General features: G+C 36.8%; 1 protein-coding gene across 1 annotated transcript; it reads right to left on the bottom strand.

The window, feature by feature from the left end:
- Positions 1 to 10,672: 10,672 nt before the first annotated feature.
- On the bottom strand, positions 10,673 to 11,689 carry LOC128370937 (N-acetyllactosaminide beta-1,3-N-acetylglucosaminyltransferase 3-like). Its single transcript, XM_053331121.1, has one exon. The coding sequence runs from the start codon at positions 11,687 to 11,689 to the stop codon at positions 10,673 to 10,675; it is 1,017 nt and encodes a 338-aa protein (XP_053187096.1).
- Between the last annotated feature and the right edge of the window lie 9,375 nt (positions 11,690 to 21,064).

Raw genomic sequence — 21,064 nt, 5'->3', positions numbered from 1 at the left:
GATCTCTTTGTGTGTTTTTGTTTTTGCTTTTCTGAGCACCTTTTAGTCAGCTTGCAACTACAGGGTTTGTTCAGAAAAATGCAGTTTTCTTTCAAATCTGCAAAGTAACTGTACACCAAACGAATGGGATAATGTGGCAGAACTATCGTTGAAGGTGTACATTCAGTGTGTTTGTAGGAAGAAACAGTCGCGTCACTTTTCCTTACTTTAATAATTGAAATAATCTTTGTTGAATATAAAATTTAAACATGCCAGCCACAAAATTATAATTTTTTGTGGTTTGTGTAAAGCAATTTCAATCACTAACTAAAGTCTCCATACACTGAAAATGATCAAATTTGACCTGAAAAAGAACTAAACAGTGTTTGAACACAGCTGTACAACATCACTGTGGCTACATGCAGGTCTTCTGTTTCTACATAGAAACTTTCATCCATCACTTTCTTGGAAATTTAGTATAAATCAGTGTCATCAATTCAATATTGCAATCAGATTGAAAAAGGGAAAGCACATTTAAAGTTGATTTTACTGTACCTTCGTGAGGTTTGATCTCTCTGCTTTAATTCTGCTCATCAGTGTGTTACTTCCAACAATCCAGGACAGCATAAGGAATCATGTTGTAATTTGTTATTACATTTCACGTTGCCTTTTGTTGGTGATCAAATGCCAGTCGATTCATCTGTACATCTTAAAATTGCAGTTTAAACTCAAATGCTCTGTAAGAAAAGCAACAACACAGTTTCACTCAATGTGCACTGGAAATATACAGTTAAAAATGAGTCAAAACAGACTCACTGGCCTTGATGGGTAGTATCTTAGATGCATGCATTTTTGATATAATGTATGTATTTAATTACATTTGTGTATTTTGTAATTTGGATTTTTCAAATGTGATAAAATGATGTACGGTGTAAATTAAAAAAGCACCACTTAGGATATTTTTGTATTATAAAACTCTAGAAGTTCTTGTCAAAGATAACAGTTTTTGTGCAAACAACATTTTAAAGACAGTATTAGTTTTAATCTGAACAGCTGATGGCTGTGATAGTAAACTGATGGAACAAGCAACACCCTCATGCATGTAATAGGACCTATAAGTGCCAGACGCTGCAGGAATTCCTGCCATTGTGTATCGCCTGCATTGAGCGATCTATCATAAACACCTTGAACTATACAAAAACATTTGCATAAACAAAATGAACATTATGCACTTCCTTGTGCCATTGTTCCAGATTTCATTTTGGCATGAAGACATGAAAAAGGGTTTTGCTTGTTCATAGTTATTTAGAAATTAGGGTTTGAAAGATTTATTTACACTATTTTGCAAGCTGAATGTATTTTAGTGATAAATATTTCTTTTTATTTTATTGTTATGTATGTAATTAAGTGAACATGTCATTTGTACCAAGATGCATTTTGATATACAGTATTTTTGCCCATTGCTGCATATACTTCTTGAATCTGCCATGAAATAGACAAAAAAATGCAGTTGTTGCTACTTTGGAAGCCTTCCCATGCCTTTGACAATAACTTTTATAATGCTGTAGTATGTACTTCCTGAAGCACCATGTATTCACAGCCTTCTTTTAAGACTCGAGTGTAATTTCAGCTCATCATGATTGTGTGAAAGAGAAATGTATTAAAAGATTTTGCGCTATGTTTTGTCTTGAATCAAAAAGGACTGATATGAAATGAATATTTTAAATTGACAGACAGTGCCTTGCCCAGGTTGTTCATCTGATCTTTCTGCTTCAAGTCTTCCTTTCACCAGTGAATAAAAAGTCTGATTAAACTGCTGTCTCTTTTCCCGACCGTTTCTACATTTTACTACTATTACTGTTGCTACTATATCTGCAATAACCAACCATCTGTTTATATTAACTCTTTATTACAGTGATTATACTCATCCATGTTGGCCTTATGGTAAAACAAGCTTAATGCAGATTGCCTCACACTGCTGTTGTACTTGCAGCGACCGTCTTTCAATGAGCCACACGGTGGCGCCTCACACCTCAATCTGCAATGAGGAGGAAATGCCAACAACTTGAAAATGCTTCAGTTTATTCACATAAATGAACATTGGGTGAGTGAAACTTGGCTTTTCAGGTCATGTAAGTTGGTAGTCAACAAATGTGTACTTTATATCTTGTGATTGTACCCAGGTTGCTTTTATGTCCAGTTTACCGGAGCAAGAGATCAGATATGTAAGACATTTTTAAAGCAAACAACCTCACTCACCAGATAAGGAAACTATGCAGGTCATCCAAACACACTGAATCTCTCTCTTGGATATTATTCGGTAAAATATGAGTGAGTCAGTGTTCACTGAAATATATTGAGTTGATTTTAATTTCCCTCTTAGGAAAAAAAAAACATCAAATATCACATATTTGTTATATTTTTGTACTCCCATGTGGAGCACTCAGGTTTCAAACATACAATAGACCTGGTGACTGACAGGCAGACAAATAAGAAAGTCAAGAATGTGAATGCAGAGTGCAGATGGCACCTGCCTTTTTTATATAATACCATATTTCCACAGTGACAAGCTACTGCCACATGACTGCAACATTTAACATGATTTTGATATTTTGTCATTAGTGTGTTGAGTGAAAAAGTGAAAAAGAATTATTTTACTTTCTGCAATGTGTCAATAGCAGTTTCCTTTTCTTATATATTTAAACATTAATGGAAGTTTTCTCTATATAGTTCACCAAATAAGTAAGTAATTAAGAAATTCACATAGCTTTAAGACTTTCCCGCCATTCTTTGCAATAGGAAAGTCAGTTACGGGTAATTCTTGTTGAAAATCAACCATCTCTTTCTCAACACCAAAGGGAGGTGTTGTTTTTCATCTTTAACTTCCCTTATTCTTGTGGTATTAGTGGCCTGAGAAGAATGTTGAAATGAACTGCCACTTGCAGATAAGCTGTCATGAGTCTCACTGTACGAAACAAAACTCAGATAGAATGAGTCAGGATTAAACAGCTTTTCTCCTCGCTTGTGTTGCACATTTAAATTATGTGACCAACAATTCTTCCCACCTAAACAACATAATAATTTGCTTGCCAGTGTATTTTCAAACAAATCAAATGTATGTTAAAGGAATAGTTTGACATTATGACTTTGGCTTCAAGTTATATGAGTGGGCAGTTAGCTTAGCATACAATGCTACAGGCACCTCTGAATCTTATTTATCTTGTTGTGTTTCTTAACCAGTGGTGGAAGAATTACTTAGAAGAACTTGCATTCTTTAAGTATTAACAGTAAAATGTAGTTAAAGTATTGCAGTAGGCTATTAGTAGTGGCTTAGTCCCTCTGTCTCCTTCTGAATATGTATATAATATATGACATCATTATTATTAATACTGAAGCAACAGTGTATAATCAGCATGTTACTGTTGTAGCTGCTGGAGGTGGAGCTGGTTTGAACTACTTTATATACAGTAAGCTAGTTTAGTCCAGTGGTTTCCAAACTAGGGCCAAGGTCCCACCGAAGAGCCACCAGATAAATCTGAGGGGTTGTGAGATCATTAATAAGAGAGGAAAGAAAGAAAAAAGTTCTCATACACAAATCTCTTTTCTAGTTTTTTGACTTTTTTTCTAATCTTTGATTTTTGCTGATATTTTGGAACATTTATTGAAATGAAACCACTGTTTGGTAGACATCTGGTAGACAACTGGTTTCAACTTTAACAATGTGTTTTATTTTAAACACTTGTGTCAAAAAACTGTGACAAAGTGTCAAATAAATGTAGTGGAGTAGAAAGTACAATATTTCCTTCTGAAATGTAAAATAGCAGAAAATGGAAATACTCATGTAGTCTAAGTATGTCAAAATTATGTGAGTAATGTATTTAGCTGTATTCCATCGCTGGGTAGGTGCAGTCCTGTCATCACCTTAGTAATCACTGAAAGTAGTGGGGGGGTGAACAGGGGTTGAATGGGGGACCCAGGGAGTGAGACTCAGCGTGGGAGCACGTCTGCTTTATCAGACCTGGTAGTTCCTGCACTGAGAGACGGAGGGAAAGGGTTTGAAGATGACAGGTTGTGAGACATGAGATTAGGACAGAAAGGTTTCAGACAGGTCTATAGATGGGCACAGGTGATTGAATTAGACTTAGGTGTGGTCCTGTTCCTTAATATTGTTACAGGACTAATATATTTTTTTCAAATAATGCAACAGCATAGTTCATACTACACACATTCCAGCAATACTTTCATGTATATATATATATAGACACATATAGATACATAGAGGTACGGGCGCACACATGTTTGCAAAAACTCTGTAGAGCTGAGTCACACTATAACAACTTCTTAAGTGTTATTCATCGATGTAGAAGCAGAAGGAAGAAGGACAGTGAAGACGCATTTTAGTAACTTCCTATACTACAGTCACCCACATGGCCATGTAAGGAGTGAAACAAGCCTGCTATAGAGAGGTACACTGAAACGACATTGAGCCTCTACAAGACAAACGAACCAGTCTGTCTCCTTGTTTGTCTTGTGGTTTGGTGGGAAACTGAAACTTTGTTGTGGACACTAAACTAACAACATTTCACAGGCAGGGACAACACAACACAACAGTTGCAGTCATTTTGTTTGTTAAGGAAGCTTAGCATACAGTACAGTTGAAGCTATAGAGGGAAGTCCAGCAAGTGATTCATTGTGCATTGGTCCAGAGTAACATGAGGAAGTTACACAGCACTAACACAATTTAGTTGTTGCAAAAAAATGTTTGGGCAATCATAAATAGTATGAAATTAATAAAAAGTGACAGTGAATAAATGTCACGGAGAGCTCCTTGGAGGTGACATTGCGAAATCATTGAGCACTTGGTGGGCTGCTTACAGAGGCTAACAGGAAGTTGTTGGGAGCTCTGTGTCGTAGTGCTGGGAGCCAATGGAGCACTTGTGAAACAGGTGGTTGTTCTTTTCTTTGTGGTTTTCCTGCATGGAGGGGCAGGGAGGGGGAGGGACGGGGATGGGGGAGGGGGGGGGTTCAAACTGACAGATACACCACCAATCAGCAATGCAGACTAAACACTGATGGTTGTCCTTGAAGCAGGAAGGCCCAGTGTCTGTCGTATTTCATTTCATAGTAGCAAACCCTATTCTTAAGTGCAACCTTAATCATACATTTATATCTATTGATCTGAAATAGTCTTGAATTAAATTTAACATTATCAGACTTTTAATATTTTAAACCCTCTGTATGTGCACCAGTTCCATAAGCACTGTCTGAACACACGAACGCCACAGACGGAGAGCAAAGCTGTTGAATATGTCTCAGCTAACCATTATCTCAAATGCTTGTAAGCCTTCAACAGCATTTCACAACTGTGACATGATGACACTTTATTTCCACATATTTCCTGAGAGCTAGCTTTGCAGTTATCTTCCTTGTTTTGACTTCCTCTTTGCAGCGTCGAAGCTCAATGGTCAAACGAAGTGTCTTGTGCACACTGTCATTACTGCAAACTCTTGTGAGAGAAAGGACAGCTCTGCACTCGGACTCATCCTCTTCAACAGAGCTGGACAGTCAGGTAACAGCTCAGTGTCTACTTTCTAAAATGTTGATAATATCTCTCTGTAGAAAGAAGATATGTGTGATTGGGAATTTTATTTTATGTTTATGTATATGCACAACTGTTTTTTTTTATTATTATTATTCCACAGAACCATCTTTGAGTTTGAAAGATCAGGCCCCCCACTTAGTGTATTTGACAAGCTGAGTTGGACACTCTGTATCCGTGAGTGTCAGTTTGTCAAATACCCCAAGTGAGGTGTCACTTGTCTACAAATTACAACTATCCTGAGTTGCTCAACACGCTGATGAGCCAACTCCACAAGATGATCTACAACACCAAGGAATCGGAGAACACCAAATTAATTCATTTCTGGTTATATTTTTGAGGGTACATTGTTGTATCATATGTGCAATTGTCAGTTATTTAGTAAATCACATGCAAATTACTCTTGAAACTAATCATTATTTAATTTATCCCATGAGATTCAAAAACTGCAATTAATGAATGAAAAAAAGCTTTCACAGAGATGCATAAAAGAGATGTATAGTATGTTGTTAGTTTTACTGACCAAAAAAAAGAAAGATGCTTAAAAGATGATACATTGTTATTCTGAAGATACTTTTATGAGTACAAATTGTGTTTTGATGCAATTTTCATGCAGGCGGTTGCAGAGATTAAAATAACTGTGTGAAAAAGTCATGTGATGAACATGAGTAAGAATAAAAGTGCATGCTAGATTTATCTTACGCCTCATCTTGACTGTTTTTTCATGTTCGAGCATGGACTGAAAAAAAATGCCTGTTTATGATCAATTCCTACTTCAACAAAGTGGACGAAAGGGATGATCCCCCTTTCAGAAGACTACACATTTGTAAACCTTGTGGATATTGGTATTTCACTAATTGTTTTGTTCAACCTTGATAGAAATGTCTGGGGGTTTTTTTTCAATTTTACTTCTGACTTGCAGAGGGGAAGTTGCATAAAAAATATACAACGATAAGTAAAGCCTCATCCATGTGAATCATTTTGGGGATTTTAGGTGTATAAATCAAATATTAAAATGCTGCAAATGTATCAACTGCTTGTAATAAAGGTGAAGGAGTTACACTTTTTACAGGCTGATTTATGATCACTCATGTTCTGAAGGCGCTGGAAGTGCTGGAGGTTGAGACTTATCATCCAACTGTACTTCTCCTTAAAGACGACACTTATCAGACTGCCTCGCATTTCCTCTTCCTGCGTGGACCGACTGCAACGCTTCAGTAATTTGTAAGAACAAATGTGTGTGCCTACTTCATTCAAATAAAAAAATATGTTTTAACTCCTGTTCCAACAACTAACAAACTCTGAAACTTCAAAAATGCATGATGTCAGTTGGTAAAACTGTTGCCACACACCTTGAATATGACTACTGCCTGTTCCTTTTAATTTCCTCTTTACTACTGTTCATCACAGCATGTTGAGGCAGTTAACACACGGTATAAGTCATGTGAACTCAGTTTTGGCTGCAGAAGTGAAATCATTTTACACTGCTGCTACAGTCTTGTGTTATCTGCACAGCATTAAGTGTTTGACACAGATCGAGTTTTGGTGCCACTCCCATATAAAATTACATGCTTTGTGGATTTGTTAAGTTCCAATCACTTTTCTTTACACTGTTAAGCACTGCAGCCAAATATTGTATCATGTTGCTCTCAATTTGTACAGTACACTGAAACCAATACTTGTCTGGCTTCCAAGGCTTTTGGAAATGTTCTTAAATTAACATTATTTAACATATTTTCATAGGATGACTTCCCCATTAAACACAGCACATACATCAACAATAAGTCTACCTTGTCCAAATGGAACAATGCAATCTGTGTTTCTCACTGATTACAATCAATGTTAATTAATTGTGTACAGGTGTTGCTGAACCTGTATTTCTAAAACATAGTGAAACCCACACCTGCAATACCACCCGTCATCAGGTTTTAGCACAGACTCCAGAGTTGCTCTCCACACTTCATGCTACACGCTGTGTTCAGTTATAAAAAATGACTCTTATGAGAAGTGCAGCTCCTAAGGTCATCTGTGGTCACTTGTGACAGCTGTGTGTAGAAACTGTTGCTGTAATCCAGTTTGCCCAGTAAGAGGTGGTAGAGCTCTACTTTCATTTGTTTCCATTCAGGCCAGTTCTATTTCACAGACCCTGAACACAGCACAAATTAGTAATTTTACACTGTCCTAGTTAGGTTGTAAAGGCTAAAGGATACTTTTGACTTAAAGTAAGGTTGAGATAAATACTGCCAAGGATGCTCAGAGATCTTCTTTGAATATAGAGATATGGTACACAATCTCTATTAGATAAGGAATCTTTGATGGCAACACAGTAACATGTTAATGTGGGAAGAATGTAGGTCTGTTTCTGGGCAGCGATTAGATTCAACCACAGCTCAGTTTTCTCAGGATTTTCATTGTTTGTCATTTCTTTTGATTGATTAAAAGAAATTAAATAGATTTACAACACTTTTAAGGATTGTATCTGAAGGAGGGGAATCATTTCTGTGAGAGCTTTAGGAATCACGCTGGTCTTGGAACCATCAGATGTTACAAAGGTGTGGCTTGGTGTGCAGGTGGTAGAGTGGTTAGAGGTCATTAATCTGTCTACTGTTAAATAAAGGCATGTGTGTCAAAAAATCTTTAAAAACAAGCCAAAAAAATAGGTGTGCCTTATATAACACACCAGTATTGTTCTGATGGCCTGTCGGCTGAAATTCCGACAGTGCCAAAGTGTATTACTTTTTTTCTACCCTCATGAAGGTGGTGTTAGTGTCTCATGAGAACTTCTACTAATTGGTGATAATCTGTTTATTTGTGACACTTTTTTAAACAGTGAAGATGGTGACACCAATAAAAACACCTCTGTAAGTGTTCCCAGCTATTTCTTTAAACATGAATACAGTTTTAAGATGAACCCAAACCACAGTGCTCTACATGGCCAATTTACGGATAATGAGATGTTGTCTAACTCTAAAAATAACAAATACTGTACATAAGCCTGCATAGGGAATCTATTTTAGATATTAAGAAATAGAAAAGCATTTGAACTCGGGACTAATAGTTTGAAATCTGTTTCCCTTCTGAACAACACAAGGCTTTTTCTGTAGTGTGTTGTACTGCAGCAAACACACCTCAGGCAAAAACAGCAACGGGCAGAGCCACATTTTTTGGTCTGTGGTCTATGAGTGAGTATGATTCCCTGGTATCCACATTAAGAATGATGCTAAAACTTGTGATGTTGATTGCATGGCAAGTATTTCCACATATGTGTTCCAGAGCATAGGCTGCCACACCTTCAGCAAACAGACCAAACACACAAAAGAAAATCATTCATTCAGAAAGGTGTTTTTTTTTCACAGGAAGATGCATTTATTTAATTTATTGTTTGTTCATCCATAAGAACATGGACATTACAGAGCTAACATAATCTAATTAACCAGCAATGATGACCAAATCATAAAAATTGAATATCCTTAAATTAAACAACCATAGATTAATAAAAAAATAATAATTACAAGTTTAAATCTGTTGATTAGTGATAACACCCAAAACCCAGGGGAAAAAATTAGGATTAAAATAAACAGTGCTCTGGCCTGTAAGTGTTCTGTTTGCAAGCTTATGGTCTCATTTTAAAGGTGTCAGACTGTGTTGGTGAGATATCATCTTTCAGCAGAATCACTGGTGTCTGTCAGTGTCAGTGTTACCCTGAAAACACAGGAGCACAATGCACAGATGCATCATCCTCCGAAAATGTCTCAAAATTCAGCCAGATATATCTGAGCTAATGATAATCTGAAATGAACACACAGAAAGTCTCAAAATGAAATTCCAATCAAGGTGCATTTGCAGAATCAAGAAATTAATTAAATTTCACGGTAATGTGAGAGACTTTCAGGGGGAAACAAATAGATTCTAGGTTTGAAAGATTCAAAATGCAAGAGGAGGATGAAAATGTGTTTCATCTCCACATCTTTTTACTGTCTCATGGTTCAGGTCCAATGCAAAATTTAATCCTGGTCTTGCATTGGTTTTGGATTATTTTCTTTAGTGATGTTGCTGAATTGGATGAATTGTGTTACATGTGTGCAGCAGTGGTGCCATCAGGAAGAAACACAGTTAGAACATGAAGCTTAATTGTGCAAAACATAATAAAACATTAACCCATCAACCCTTCCAACTCTTGTTCTAATGTTGCATCATTAACACACATTTGGTTTATTATTTCTTTTTACATGTCTGATCAGAGAAACCGGAGTCTGGGTGGGTCTCACTCAGCAGAGTCAATCCAGTTCAGATCACAGTTAGATCTGCAGAGAAAAGTTCAAGTGGCCAGTGGACTGATAGAACTGATAGAACTGAGAAACAGCAGTGTCTGTGTCAGCAGAAAAGATACTTAAAATATAACTAACATTAATTAGGATGAAAAACAAACAACACGAGTCAGTGCAAAGTATCTTTGTTAACTGCATCATCGACTTATTATCATTGACATATTGTTGATGAATGCATCTGTCCTTTTAATACTTTCAATATTTATTATTTCCATTTCCATTCCTGTTATTTTCATGCTATACTGTGATGTCTTAAGGTTTTAAACAATTAAAGTTTGATCATAAAATCCACTGCAATTGAAAGTAATTCATGTTTTATATTAATACCACAAATACAATTTTAGACATGTTAATAAATAGATTTTTTGTTGTTTTTAAACTGATAGGCAGCATAGCTCATGTCTTATTAGTCTAATTATTACCCAGCCTGACTGTGTGATAAAGCTTAAGACACTACATGACAGTTATTGGGATGGGGGGCTGATTCTTTTATTTTAACTCTTTTTTTAAAGCAAGGCCCTCTCCAGCATTACAATGTAATTCCCCCACCTAAATTTCATCATTTTAAATTACATGATACCATAATTATATATGAGTACCCATTAAGTAATTAATTCATACCCCATATGTAGATGACAGTAGTGGAAAGTACATTTACTGTACTCAAATACTGTACTTAAGTAGGATTTTGAGGTACGTGTACCTTACTTTCCTTCCATTAGATTGTTCAGTTGTATCTAATAAAGAGGCCACAGAGCTTATATTATTATTTATTCTCCGTAGCACAGTCCAGATCAGGGTCATGTAAGTCCTGCCACATAAGATACATGTTAGCTGGAAGGAATCTGTGAACAAGTAGCATGTCTTTATATAAGCAAGGGTCATATTCATCTATTTTGCTGGGGGGATAGTTTGGATAGAACAGCCCTGCGGTCCTCACACCACCATGGGATTCAGGTCCAAGTCCTGCTTTAGCCAGACACATTCCCATGTAAACATCATCAATGGGAAGGATGGTAATGGTGTGGGACATCTTATATATGACTGAAGCTGTGTAGCCAGACAGCAGGAAGCCGCCCCCACCCAAGTATGGTGGATATGATTCTGACTCCTCTACCTGAACGGGAACAAAATACTTGCTCTCTGGTACTCGAATGGGCCCCACACCCTCGATCAGATGGCCAGTATAGAGGTGCTTGCTTCCATCATTGTCCGTGAGGCTTTGGAGATACTCAATCATGTTGCCTGTGTGAGCAAGGACGTCATCATCACCATTAAACAGGAAGCGTGTGTGTGGACAGTTCCTATCCATCCACTCTAGGAAGAGTATCTGCTTCAAGGTGAGATTAAAGAATGAGTCAGAGAAGTCCCATTGCAGGATGTCATTGTACTGGCGTTGCTCCAATTTAAGGAGTTTGTTCAGTCTATGTTTCTGAAAGCCAGTATCCGTCGTTGCTGAGATAAAGATTCTTCGGATCCAAACACCATTGTGCAATCTCTCTTTAGCCCAGGTTTGGCGCAGCACCTGTCTGCGCTCGTAGTTTGAAGGGGAGCTTTTAATGACCAGCAGAAGGAAAACGTTTGCCGATTCATCAGCGCCTCCACATTTGTCAGGAACATCGAGTAGCATGGGAAAATGGCGACAATGTCGATAATAGAGAAATTGTTGTATATGACCAGGAAGTGAGCTGAAGTCTTTGACATTGGCAGCAGACATATTTTGTTGACATACTGGCCAGGAGTATGAGTAGGATGTGTCTTTATTGGTTGGCAATGGCACCATTTTTCTCACACCAACTTGGAGGGGGATGTTTTTGTGGTCGGTAAACTTTTTCATGAGATACAAGACCACAACAAGAGCACCCACCAGCAAGAGAAACCTTATTCTCTGTTTTATGTGCGAAAGTCTGAAATGACAAAAATTAATTAATTAATTAATTTTGTATCAACTTATCTCACTTATCTCAGCTTGTCTGACAAAAGACGAAATAATTACAAAGAGTTTAAGGTAAATTAACCTATAGGCATCATTAAGATCATTACAGAAACAAAACAGGCTGACAGATGTGTTGTATTCCTGTTGAGCACAGTCTTAAAACCATTTTCATTTTCAGTATCTCTATGCTAATTATCTGTTTGGATGTTCAAAGTATTGACTGGATAAACCTGCTGAACATAAATAGAGGGTATAATACTTTTTTTAAATAAAAATCTTTACTATTCATAATTAGACATACTTTTTTCAGATAACAGGATAATGGACTGATGCAATGATATCATCCCAATGTAAGTAAAAAATAACGTGTACTTCAATATACTTGGAGAATATAGATGCACAAGTATGAAGTACACTATTATTTGTGGTGCTAATGTTAAGAGTAAGAAAAATATATTACACTTGTGTTTCAATGTACTACTGCATATCTATTCAGCAGTAATACTTCAACGTGCTTCCAATACTAATAATCAATATAACTTAATGTGTACGTGTACATTCTTACTACAATACAAAACAACACATAATTGTGTACAGTAAGTACATCATTTTTCAAGTGTGCCTTAATCAGATTAAATATAAGTATAATATATCAAATATAAACACAATTAAAGTAAATGTACATACTATCATGAAGTATACTCAATGGAAATTTTTAATTACACTTAAATATATTTTTCAATACAATGGTACAATAGTAGCTTTCACATATATTTAAAATTATTTATTTAAAGATTTAGGACTTATTTTGTCAATACTACTCTGAGTTGTAAGTACATTAACACAAATACAAAACATTGTCAATCATTAGTACATTATTTAAAAATGTGCTTCCATCAGTTTAATTTTAAGTAAAATAAAAGTGGATTTCCATACAGTTAGTAAGTACAGTATGCTTATTGCATTGCCTTAGAAGTATTTTATACTTTTAATAATATTCTCTATATCCTACTTTTCATCCAGCAAGTTCAGCTGTCCATTTGAACACCGAAAGAGGTTTTCCTCAGTACAATCATTTCTTCTGTTCATGCTTGTGCAAACATTAACATTTGACATCATTTTGTGCAAAAATGTATTTAAAAGTTGATCGGAAGCTTATAGGAGGCTTCAGCAGTCTGAGTTAGTCATATCAAGTGGATATCTGCCACATTTACAATCTTCCTGAAATCAAATTCCCTCTTTGTGTTTCCCTGTTGAGGTGTGGTGGAAGTATAGTAACAAAACAGGAACCCGAAAAAAGTGTAACATTAAAGCATCCTTATTTGATTTGAAAAGGAGGTCTGTTGATTTCACTGTCTGTCACTTTCATTGCATTTGGATCATTCTAATGGCTGCTGTGACCGAAACTATTACTAAACGGTCACAGAAAGAGGGGCTATAAACCTGCATGTGCATCACTGATAGCAGTTAAACAGAATGAAGCCAAACAAGATTATCTGCTACAGTATGTTACTTCCACACAGTGATACTGAAGGTAAACAGCCAGTACAACTCATGTCTCTAAAGACTTTTAAAAAAAAAAACAGGACACCAGGAAATAAAAACTAATAATTTAAAGAGTAGAATGGACTTGGGCCTTAATAGTACATAATTAAATGATTAATTAGACAGGGTGGAGGGGGTAAAGACCTGCCCCAAGGCTTGAAGACCCACTTTTGATGTTTTGTAGCATTTGACAGATTTCTTTTGTAAACTCTGAGAGTAACTTAATATATAGTTTTATGTTTTATGTCAAACATTTACTGTTTTGAAGCAAATTAAATCTATTCATATTTTAACATTATGAAATACTTTAAGTTTAAGTGTCAGGAGGAATAGGTACTCAGAAAAATTCTCCATTAACCATATTTAATTCCCAGGACAGGCTTTGGACAACGTGACCTCCAGCATCCATATATACTGATTGAATAATATGTGTGTAAAACTATAAAATATATGGATTATGAAAGTTTAAACATATTCTAAACATATTATATATGCTGTGTATTTTAAAGCATACAACTTATAACATACATTTTCAATTTTAAAAGCAGCACAATTAAAGCAGCTTTCAATTAAAAAGAATTACCTGAACATGTTGGTAGGTCAGTGTGAGCGCCTCAAAAAGTATCCCTCTGTTGATAGTCAGTAGACAGTCTGTGGTGATTAGTGATAAAGTGACTTACAGGTGACTTACAGGCTTCCTCTGGGGCAGATTTTCACCTTGGTTGTAGCCAATCAGGCAGCATTTGTGACAAGAGCACATGTTCAACAAGCTAGATGGTTTCTGTTAGGGGGAAACAGTTCAATGAACCGAACACACCTAACAGGTTAATTTAGCCAGGGGCACATTTGAAATTATGTAAATGGTTCCAACACTAAAACTTTGTAATATGTGTTGTTGCTTGCAGCAGAAGCAGTAAAAGTTTTTTTCTTTCTTGGGATATACAACCCACTGTCTTTTGATTTTCTCTCCATTCACTAATTTTCTGTCCACTTCTGTCTCTAAAACATACTTATTCAAACAGTGCTTTTGTTCACACTATGCTGCTGTTATGATACCTACCTGGCAGAGATAATCCTGCACTTGCAGTAAAGTTGGAATGCTGTGAAAAAATCTTCCAAATGTCAGATAATTTTGATGATTAAGTGTTAACATATGGTTCTGGCCCTTAGACTCTACAGAGAGGTTTTGAATCAAGGAATATCAGTCCTAAGCAGCAGCAGGATCCAAACATTTGTTGTGGTTATTGGTGACTGATGACCTCTGCTGAGACTGATGAGGTGATGGAGAATTGGTAGTAAATCTACAACCAACAATTATGTCACAATTTCGTCATCTCATTATCTTACACTGCCATCTAGTGGTTCAGTGAAGGCTCATCCTAAATGAAATCTTAGTCGTTGAAAGAGAATCGGCCTGCATTGTTAGAACAGTGGAACAATTATTTAAAAATGAGATGGTGTCAACTGAGATGGTTGTGGTTACACAAGGTTGACTCATTTTATATTAAAAACTTATATTAACAAATTTTGTATTTTGCTATTTTCTAAAAGTCCCCCCAAAGTTTTGTAAATACCCCTAATTTTTTAGACAAAATTTTCCCTCTAAATAGTTTTTATATTTTGTACCAAAATATGTTCCTGTTGATGGGTTAGGATTAGTCTTCATGTCTAAAAGCTGTAGAGTAGTACCAGTGTATGTGCTTCCTGTTCCTTCATCTGTAGGCAAATGTAAACATGTATGCAAATATAGGCCTAGTTATTAATCCTTTAGTAAGGATACACAATGATTTATAAATTACAACACATCTGGTGCATAAGTTATAGGTCGGTTAATCAGTACTCTTTAAATACATGGGTGAAAAATTTAGGGTTACATTATATTTTGATGGGAATAAATTAGACAGTTGCAGTCTAATATATCTATATATATTTAAGTTAGCTAGTTCCTTTTCATAATATAGAATATAAATATAGTATATATTTATAATTCAATTTTTTTGTGCCAGTGTTACAATGGTAATACTAGTATGTAAGAAACCATTTAATAATAAATATTATTGGTAGTTGTCTTCTAGGAGGTGGCACTATTGCCTTCAAAATGAATGAAAACTAAAGAAATGAAATCTATGTGTGAAAACTGCAATTTCTATGGCTTTCTGTCACTGTGAAGGATTAGATAGATTCCCTGTCATCCATTGTGGAAAGAATATTTGATACAATTATGGCAAAAACATCTGGATTTGGCCATATTGACATTAGTTATGCAGCTGTAACATACAATTGGCAGAACTCACCTGCTGTAGGCTGTGTTTCACTGGAGGTCGCTGTAGTGCTTGATATGATGCTGGGTGTTGCTGTTGTTGGATGCTTACCTGCAGCTGTATTCAAACTGATGCTGTTACCATCCATACTGTTATACTACTGAATTAAGTCCTTTGTGTCATTCTATTACAGATGAAGTAGCACTATAAATAAAGTATTTAATTTCAGATGTCTCTTTACATACAGAACGGCAATCTCTCTGTTCAGGTAAAATTTAAACTTAACCGTCTGGTCCAGACAGCAATGAAAGTGATATTGAGGACTGAAAACTCCTCTCTGCAGTCCATATATGAAGAGTCTATCCTCAGACACAGAGAGCTTCTTCTGATTCTGCCCACATCCTCAATCCAGAATACCAACTGTTACCATCTGGTACACGTTACAGAACCCCCATATGCAAGTTCAACAGATTTAAATATTCATTCATCCCTACTTCCATTAGATTAATAAATAAGACTTTGTAAACAAGGTGAGGTATGCATTGCTGTCATGTTGATGCTGCTAGGATTGGTGTAATCCCCTTACTGTTACCTTGTACAGAAATTTGTGGGAATGTGCAATATGTGTACTTATTATATTATATCTATGTATGTGGGAATGTGCAATATGTGTATTTACTATATTTATGTATTTATTGAGGCAACAGGTAGCATTATATCATTTATTGTTGCGCAAATGTGCAATTCTGTCATTTTTATTGTATTATTGTTGTGCAAATATGCAACTTTACTTTTACTTTCTTTGTTCTTTTAACTATGGCGGCAGCTGTCTCAGCACTTAGAGCCCAAGACAAATTTCCCTTCGGGGACAATAAAGTACCGGTATATATCTATCTATCTACAGTTGGGGGCTTCTGGACAGTTAGAGATTAGATATTAACCTATTACAAGCTAATACATGTGGCATTTAGCCTTTTACTGTATAATTTATTGTGAGATTGTGATTTATGAATTTCAGATAGAAAAGCTATTGCACTATGGGGAAAAACTAAGTCACCACTAAATAGTGCCACTGTTTACATGATCAAGTGGGCCGACAACACGTCTCTCTTGCTCTTGTTTTTGTATAGTGGGCTGATACAGCATCTCACAAGCCAACTAGTTGCAGTGGCATGTCCTAAGCATTTCCTCTGCAACACAAACACCGGCAGCTGTGATGTAATGTACACCCCTGCTGTGAAATGTACCCCTCTTAAAAACTCTCCTATACAGTGTAAATAACCAATGTTATATTCTCTAGTTTGGCTCCTTCATGACTTCATAAGGGCATGACAACGGAAGTGCCAGGACCACCTTCCATGGACATAGAGCGAGCTCGGCCTCTTTTGCAATTCAGATTCATATCGTTCAATCTGTAACATTATCAGAATCTAGCAGCTATGGTAGCATCATTATCTAGCATGAGCTTTGTTGCTACTTTGCTACTACAGATGAACATCTACACACAAAATGGCATTTTATGTCAACATATAGGGCTGTCTTCCTCCTCCTCCTGTTTTCTCTGGTTTCTTCCTTGTTGCCTGATGGATTGGACCTTTCCATTATGAAATATATTGTGAATATCTGCCTCTTGACATCATATCCTGTCCATCAGTAACCCATCCCCCACGGTACAGGTGCAGGCCAGGACACATGAAAAACTGTGAGGAACAGGGATACACAGTGCATTCCTTTCTTTTTTGCTCATTTGTTGCCTTACGGCAGAAAATTATACTACCACATTTTTAATTTTTTTAAATTTTCTTTCAGGGTAACCAGTGTCTGCCCACTATATTGCCTACTGTATGCCTTTAGCTAGCCCTGAATCTAACCATGCCAGTAGCTGGCACTCTCTGTGAGATAAAGGAACCTTGTGGAGTTTCTAACTGCAACAATGAGTCTGTCTGTCTCACATGAAGCCGTGTGACCCATTCACAGTCCTGCCAAGAGGTTCACACTATTCCAGTGTTCTTCAGGCGGCTGTAATCTGCCAAGACATGCAGTAATGTGTCAGCATAGACAGGGAAGAAGAAGACTGCAAGCTAGTGACCATCAATGTAAACAATGCAAGAACATTTGAACAGTTTTTGCAAATGTTTTATTTAGAAAATGCTTTAAAATGTGTTACACCTCATGGAAACACTCGGTGCACTTTTGTTTTTTGTTTTTTTTTACACGAAAACTCCACAGACCACATTTAAGTTTGTTTATTTAAAGTAGAACACACATTGACACCACAAATTGCCTGGAAAGAGCCTAAAGAGTGCTTAGTTTAAACCAAGTGTTTTGTCATTTAAGTGGCTGTGTTTTATTAAGCCCACCGGCAATAGTTGCCGAAGTGTATGCTTGTCATTTTCCACTTATAAATACATTTCTAAATACTATACATGTTTTATATATCAATGATATGTGAGTAGACACCTTAGAAAATCATATTAAGAAAAAAATAAAGTTTCCACATACTTCCTGTCACATTGTGCTGTTGAGTTCCTGACCCATCTTACTGAAGGCATGGCGATGACAAACCCCCACAAGAAAAGATAATTTTGACATAATAATAATATTTTTTTGTTGACATATATATATCTACTTAATCATGAAAGTCTCTAGAATCACCCAAACAATAAAAATATTACTTTGGATGGATAGTTTTTTCTGTATGCAATCATTTGTCCAAGTGGCAACTATTGTTGCCGGTGGGCACATACCTTGTCAGTAGCTAATAATGTGTTCACACATGTTAGCTAACATTGCCAACATTATAAAGGGCTAATATTTGGTAACAATACAGTTTTTGATAGTGTTAGCTTTAACATTAGGTAACCAACATTACTAGTGTTTGGTAGCTAGCACTAACTAACTAGCTAACTAACTAGCTAGCTATTAGCACTGTGTGGTAGACTATAATATAGTTTGGGGGGTAAGCCCAAGCTACCATCTACCCGATTTCAGAAAACCCAGTTTTCAGAAAAAGAAATGTCCAGAGAGCGTCAGCAACAACCCCCCCCTGACTTGTAGCCGACCCAGGTGAGGTGCTCTTTTGGCTGTTTCAAGAGGCTTACTGCGGTTTTCATCCACTTTTGTCACACTGATCGATTGGCATCCGTGACCCGCCATCGTAGGGCCCCCGCCGGCCGGCCTCGTGCCAGTGTTTGGGTGGACAGTTCCTCCGGCCTGTGGGTTCGCTTCTATGGCCCAGAATTGTTCTCACACTTGTTTTAAATAATAAAAGTCTTTCTCAATAAAGACAGCTGGATTTTTATTTTTTGTGCTCTAATCACTTTTCACCATTAGAGGGGTAGATACAAGGTATGTGCCCACTGGCAACTATAGTTGCCGAACATTCAAATGAGATTTTCTTGAACAGAGAGCACAAAATGGAGGAAATAACTTTAGAACATGTTCATATGGGACTCAATTAACATAATTATATGCATAAAAACATTGAGAAAAATCTGGGCATAAATGGGTTAACTCATTGTCAGCTGTCATAATGTGGTGGCACCTGTTAACGTCTCATGAAAATGAATAATGTTTATCATAAAAAAGGTCCAGCAGCAGGATGTTAAATTTTAATTATGAATTCAATTATTGATGTCCTCATTTATAACAAAATAGTACTGACCTTTTCAACCTCTGAAAACAAACACAAACAGGTGGATATCACTGAAATGCTGCTTCAAAGTAGTAAGAGGAGGAGTTGCATCTGAAGTTGAGAGCGTGTCAGTAGCGGCTGCTGATGCCAATGGTACGTACAGTACAGTATAAACTAATGCTACTACTATGACTACTGTACGCAGACTTGTGTAGCATGTAGAGATCACGCTGAGTGAAAATACCACAATGATGCTAGTATGAAAGCTGAGCATTTATAAGTGTTTAATAAGGGAAAGCTGATGACATGTAATTAACATTTGGGGAAAAGTTACAGAAAGAGGACTAAAGAAAAGGCTTAAGAGTGTAATTGAGACCAACAAGGTCAAGGAGATCTTAGATATTTTCAGCATGAAAAAGGCAGAGATTGGACCAAGCTTCATGAGGTGTTTGCTTTTATTATAGTTCAGTGTGTATGTGTTCATTACTATTCTGGGCATGTTGGAGATTGTCCCTGCTCACTGTCATGCAGGAGGGAAGGAGACAACAGCTGATTGTGTTTTACACATGACTAACATCTATAAACAATGCTTCAAATGATGCGGCAACAGTTTGATTAACTGAGAAAGAGGTCCACTCTTCCAACACTGCAGAGCATCTGCTGCATCGATGAGCCATAGCTTTTACTCAGAAGAACTTGACAGATTAAAGGTTTGAAAGTCAACAGATCGCTTTGATAACTTTCACAGACCTCCAGCACAGCATCAACCATTAATCTCACACCTGAAGGCGACTCACCACACCTACACACCACAACACTAATGAATATTGACTACTAATAATCACCAGAATAACACAGATGAGCTGTCAGACCACTGGCAAAACAATAAAACTAAATGTCAAACACAATAGTACTTGAAACATTACAGAAACATGAAGCAACATAAATCTGTTGCCCCAGTGCATTCTGGGAGGCTTTTCACTACATACACCAGTGTATGAAGAGCTGCATGTCGTCTTGACACCTCAGCAAGAAGCATGGGAACAGCAATTGTATGTAAGGTTGCAGTTGCCTGCCCCTACCAAGCCATGGACAGCTGGAGGACCCAGTAGTGAAGCTGGTGAGGATACAGCTGCCTGTGCTTGTCGTTGGGCTGGACCACAGACAGAAATGGGTATTGGCTCTGTTGTGGGGAAACTTTTGAGAGGTTAATGTCTCCATGTCGTAGGTATTGCCATGTTGAGAGGCACCTTTGTGGTATGGTATTGTGGTATCCTTTTTACACCCAGAGCTAGAAACTATGACTATTTGTATGGACTTTGCTCACAGCGTTCTTTGATTTAATGTGACATGTGATTGGCTCACTTTGAACATGATGGGTATCAAATGAAGTACTCAATTGGTATCAGTATCACTTTAAGGGTACTTGGATTGGTATCTGGTATCATATTTTTTTAAACAGTGCCCAGCCCTAGTTCCCATGATTGTTGTGTGGCTCACTGATGTGTTTTAAATAGTTTATGAATAACAACAGCACTGGGGAATAAGCTACAGCATATAAGGCTTTGGTGACACAGAAAATACTTATTAGGATCATTCATTGTTTTGGTATTTTCATGTGATTTGTTGACAATAAGAATAAAATGTATCCAACCAGGGGAGGCAAAGTTTGAACAGATACATCATGATGTTATTGCAACTCTGTTCTTAGTTGAGAGAAACTGATCTGAGAAAGAAAGATAAATGTTCGAGGACACTGTGTTGTGGACTCCATTAATCACA

This window comes from Scomber japonicus, chromosome 13 (genome assembly GCF_027409825.1).
Source record: "Scomber japonicus isolate fScoJap1 chromosome 13, fScoJap1.pri, whole genome shotgun sequence".
Lineage (NCBI taxonomy): Eukaryota > Metazoa > Chordata > Actinopteri > Scombriformes > Scombridae > Scomber > Scomber japonicus.
Note: the sequence above shows the minus strand (reverse complement) of the source record. Positions and strands in the feature narration are given on the sequence as shown.

Coding starts and splice junctions, on each gene's coding strand:
- LOC128370937 (XM_053331121.1), bottom strand. CDS start 11,689: ATGGTGCCATTGCCAACCAATAAAGACACATCCTACTCATACTCCTGG.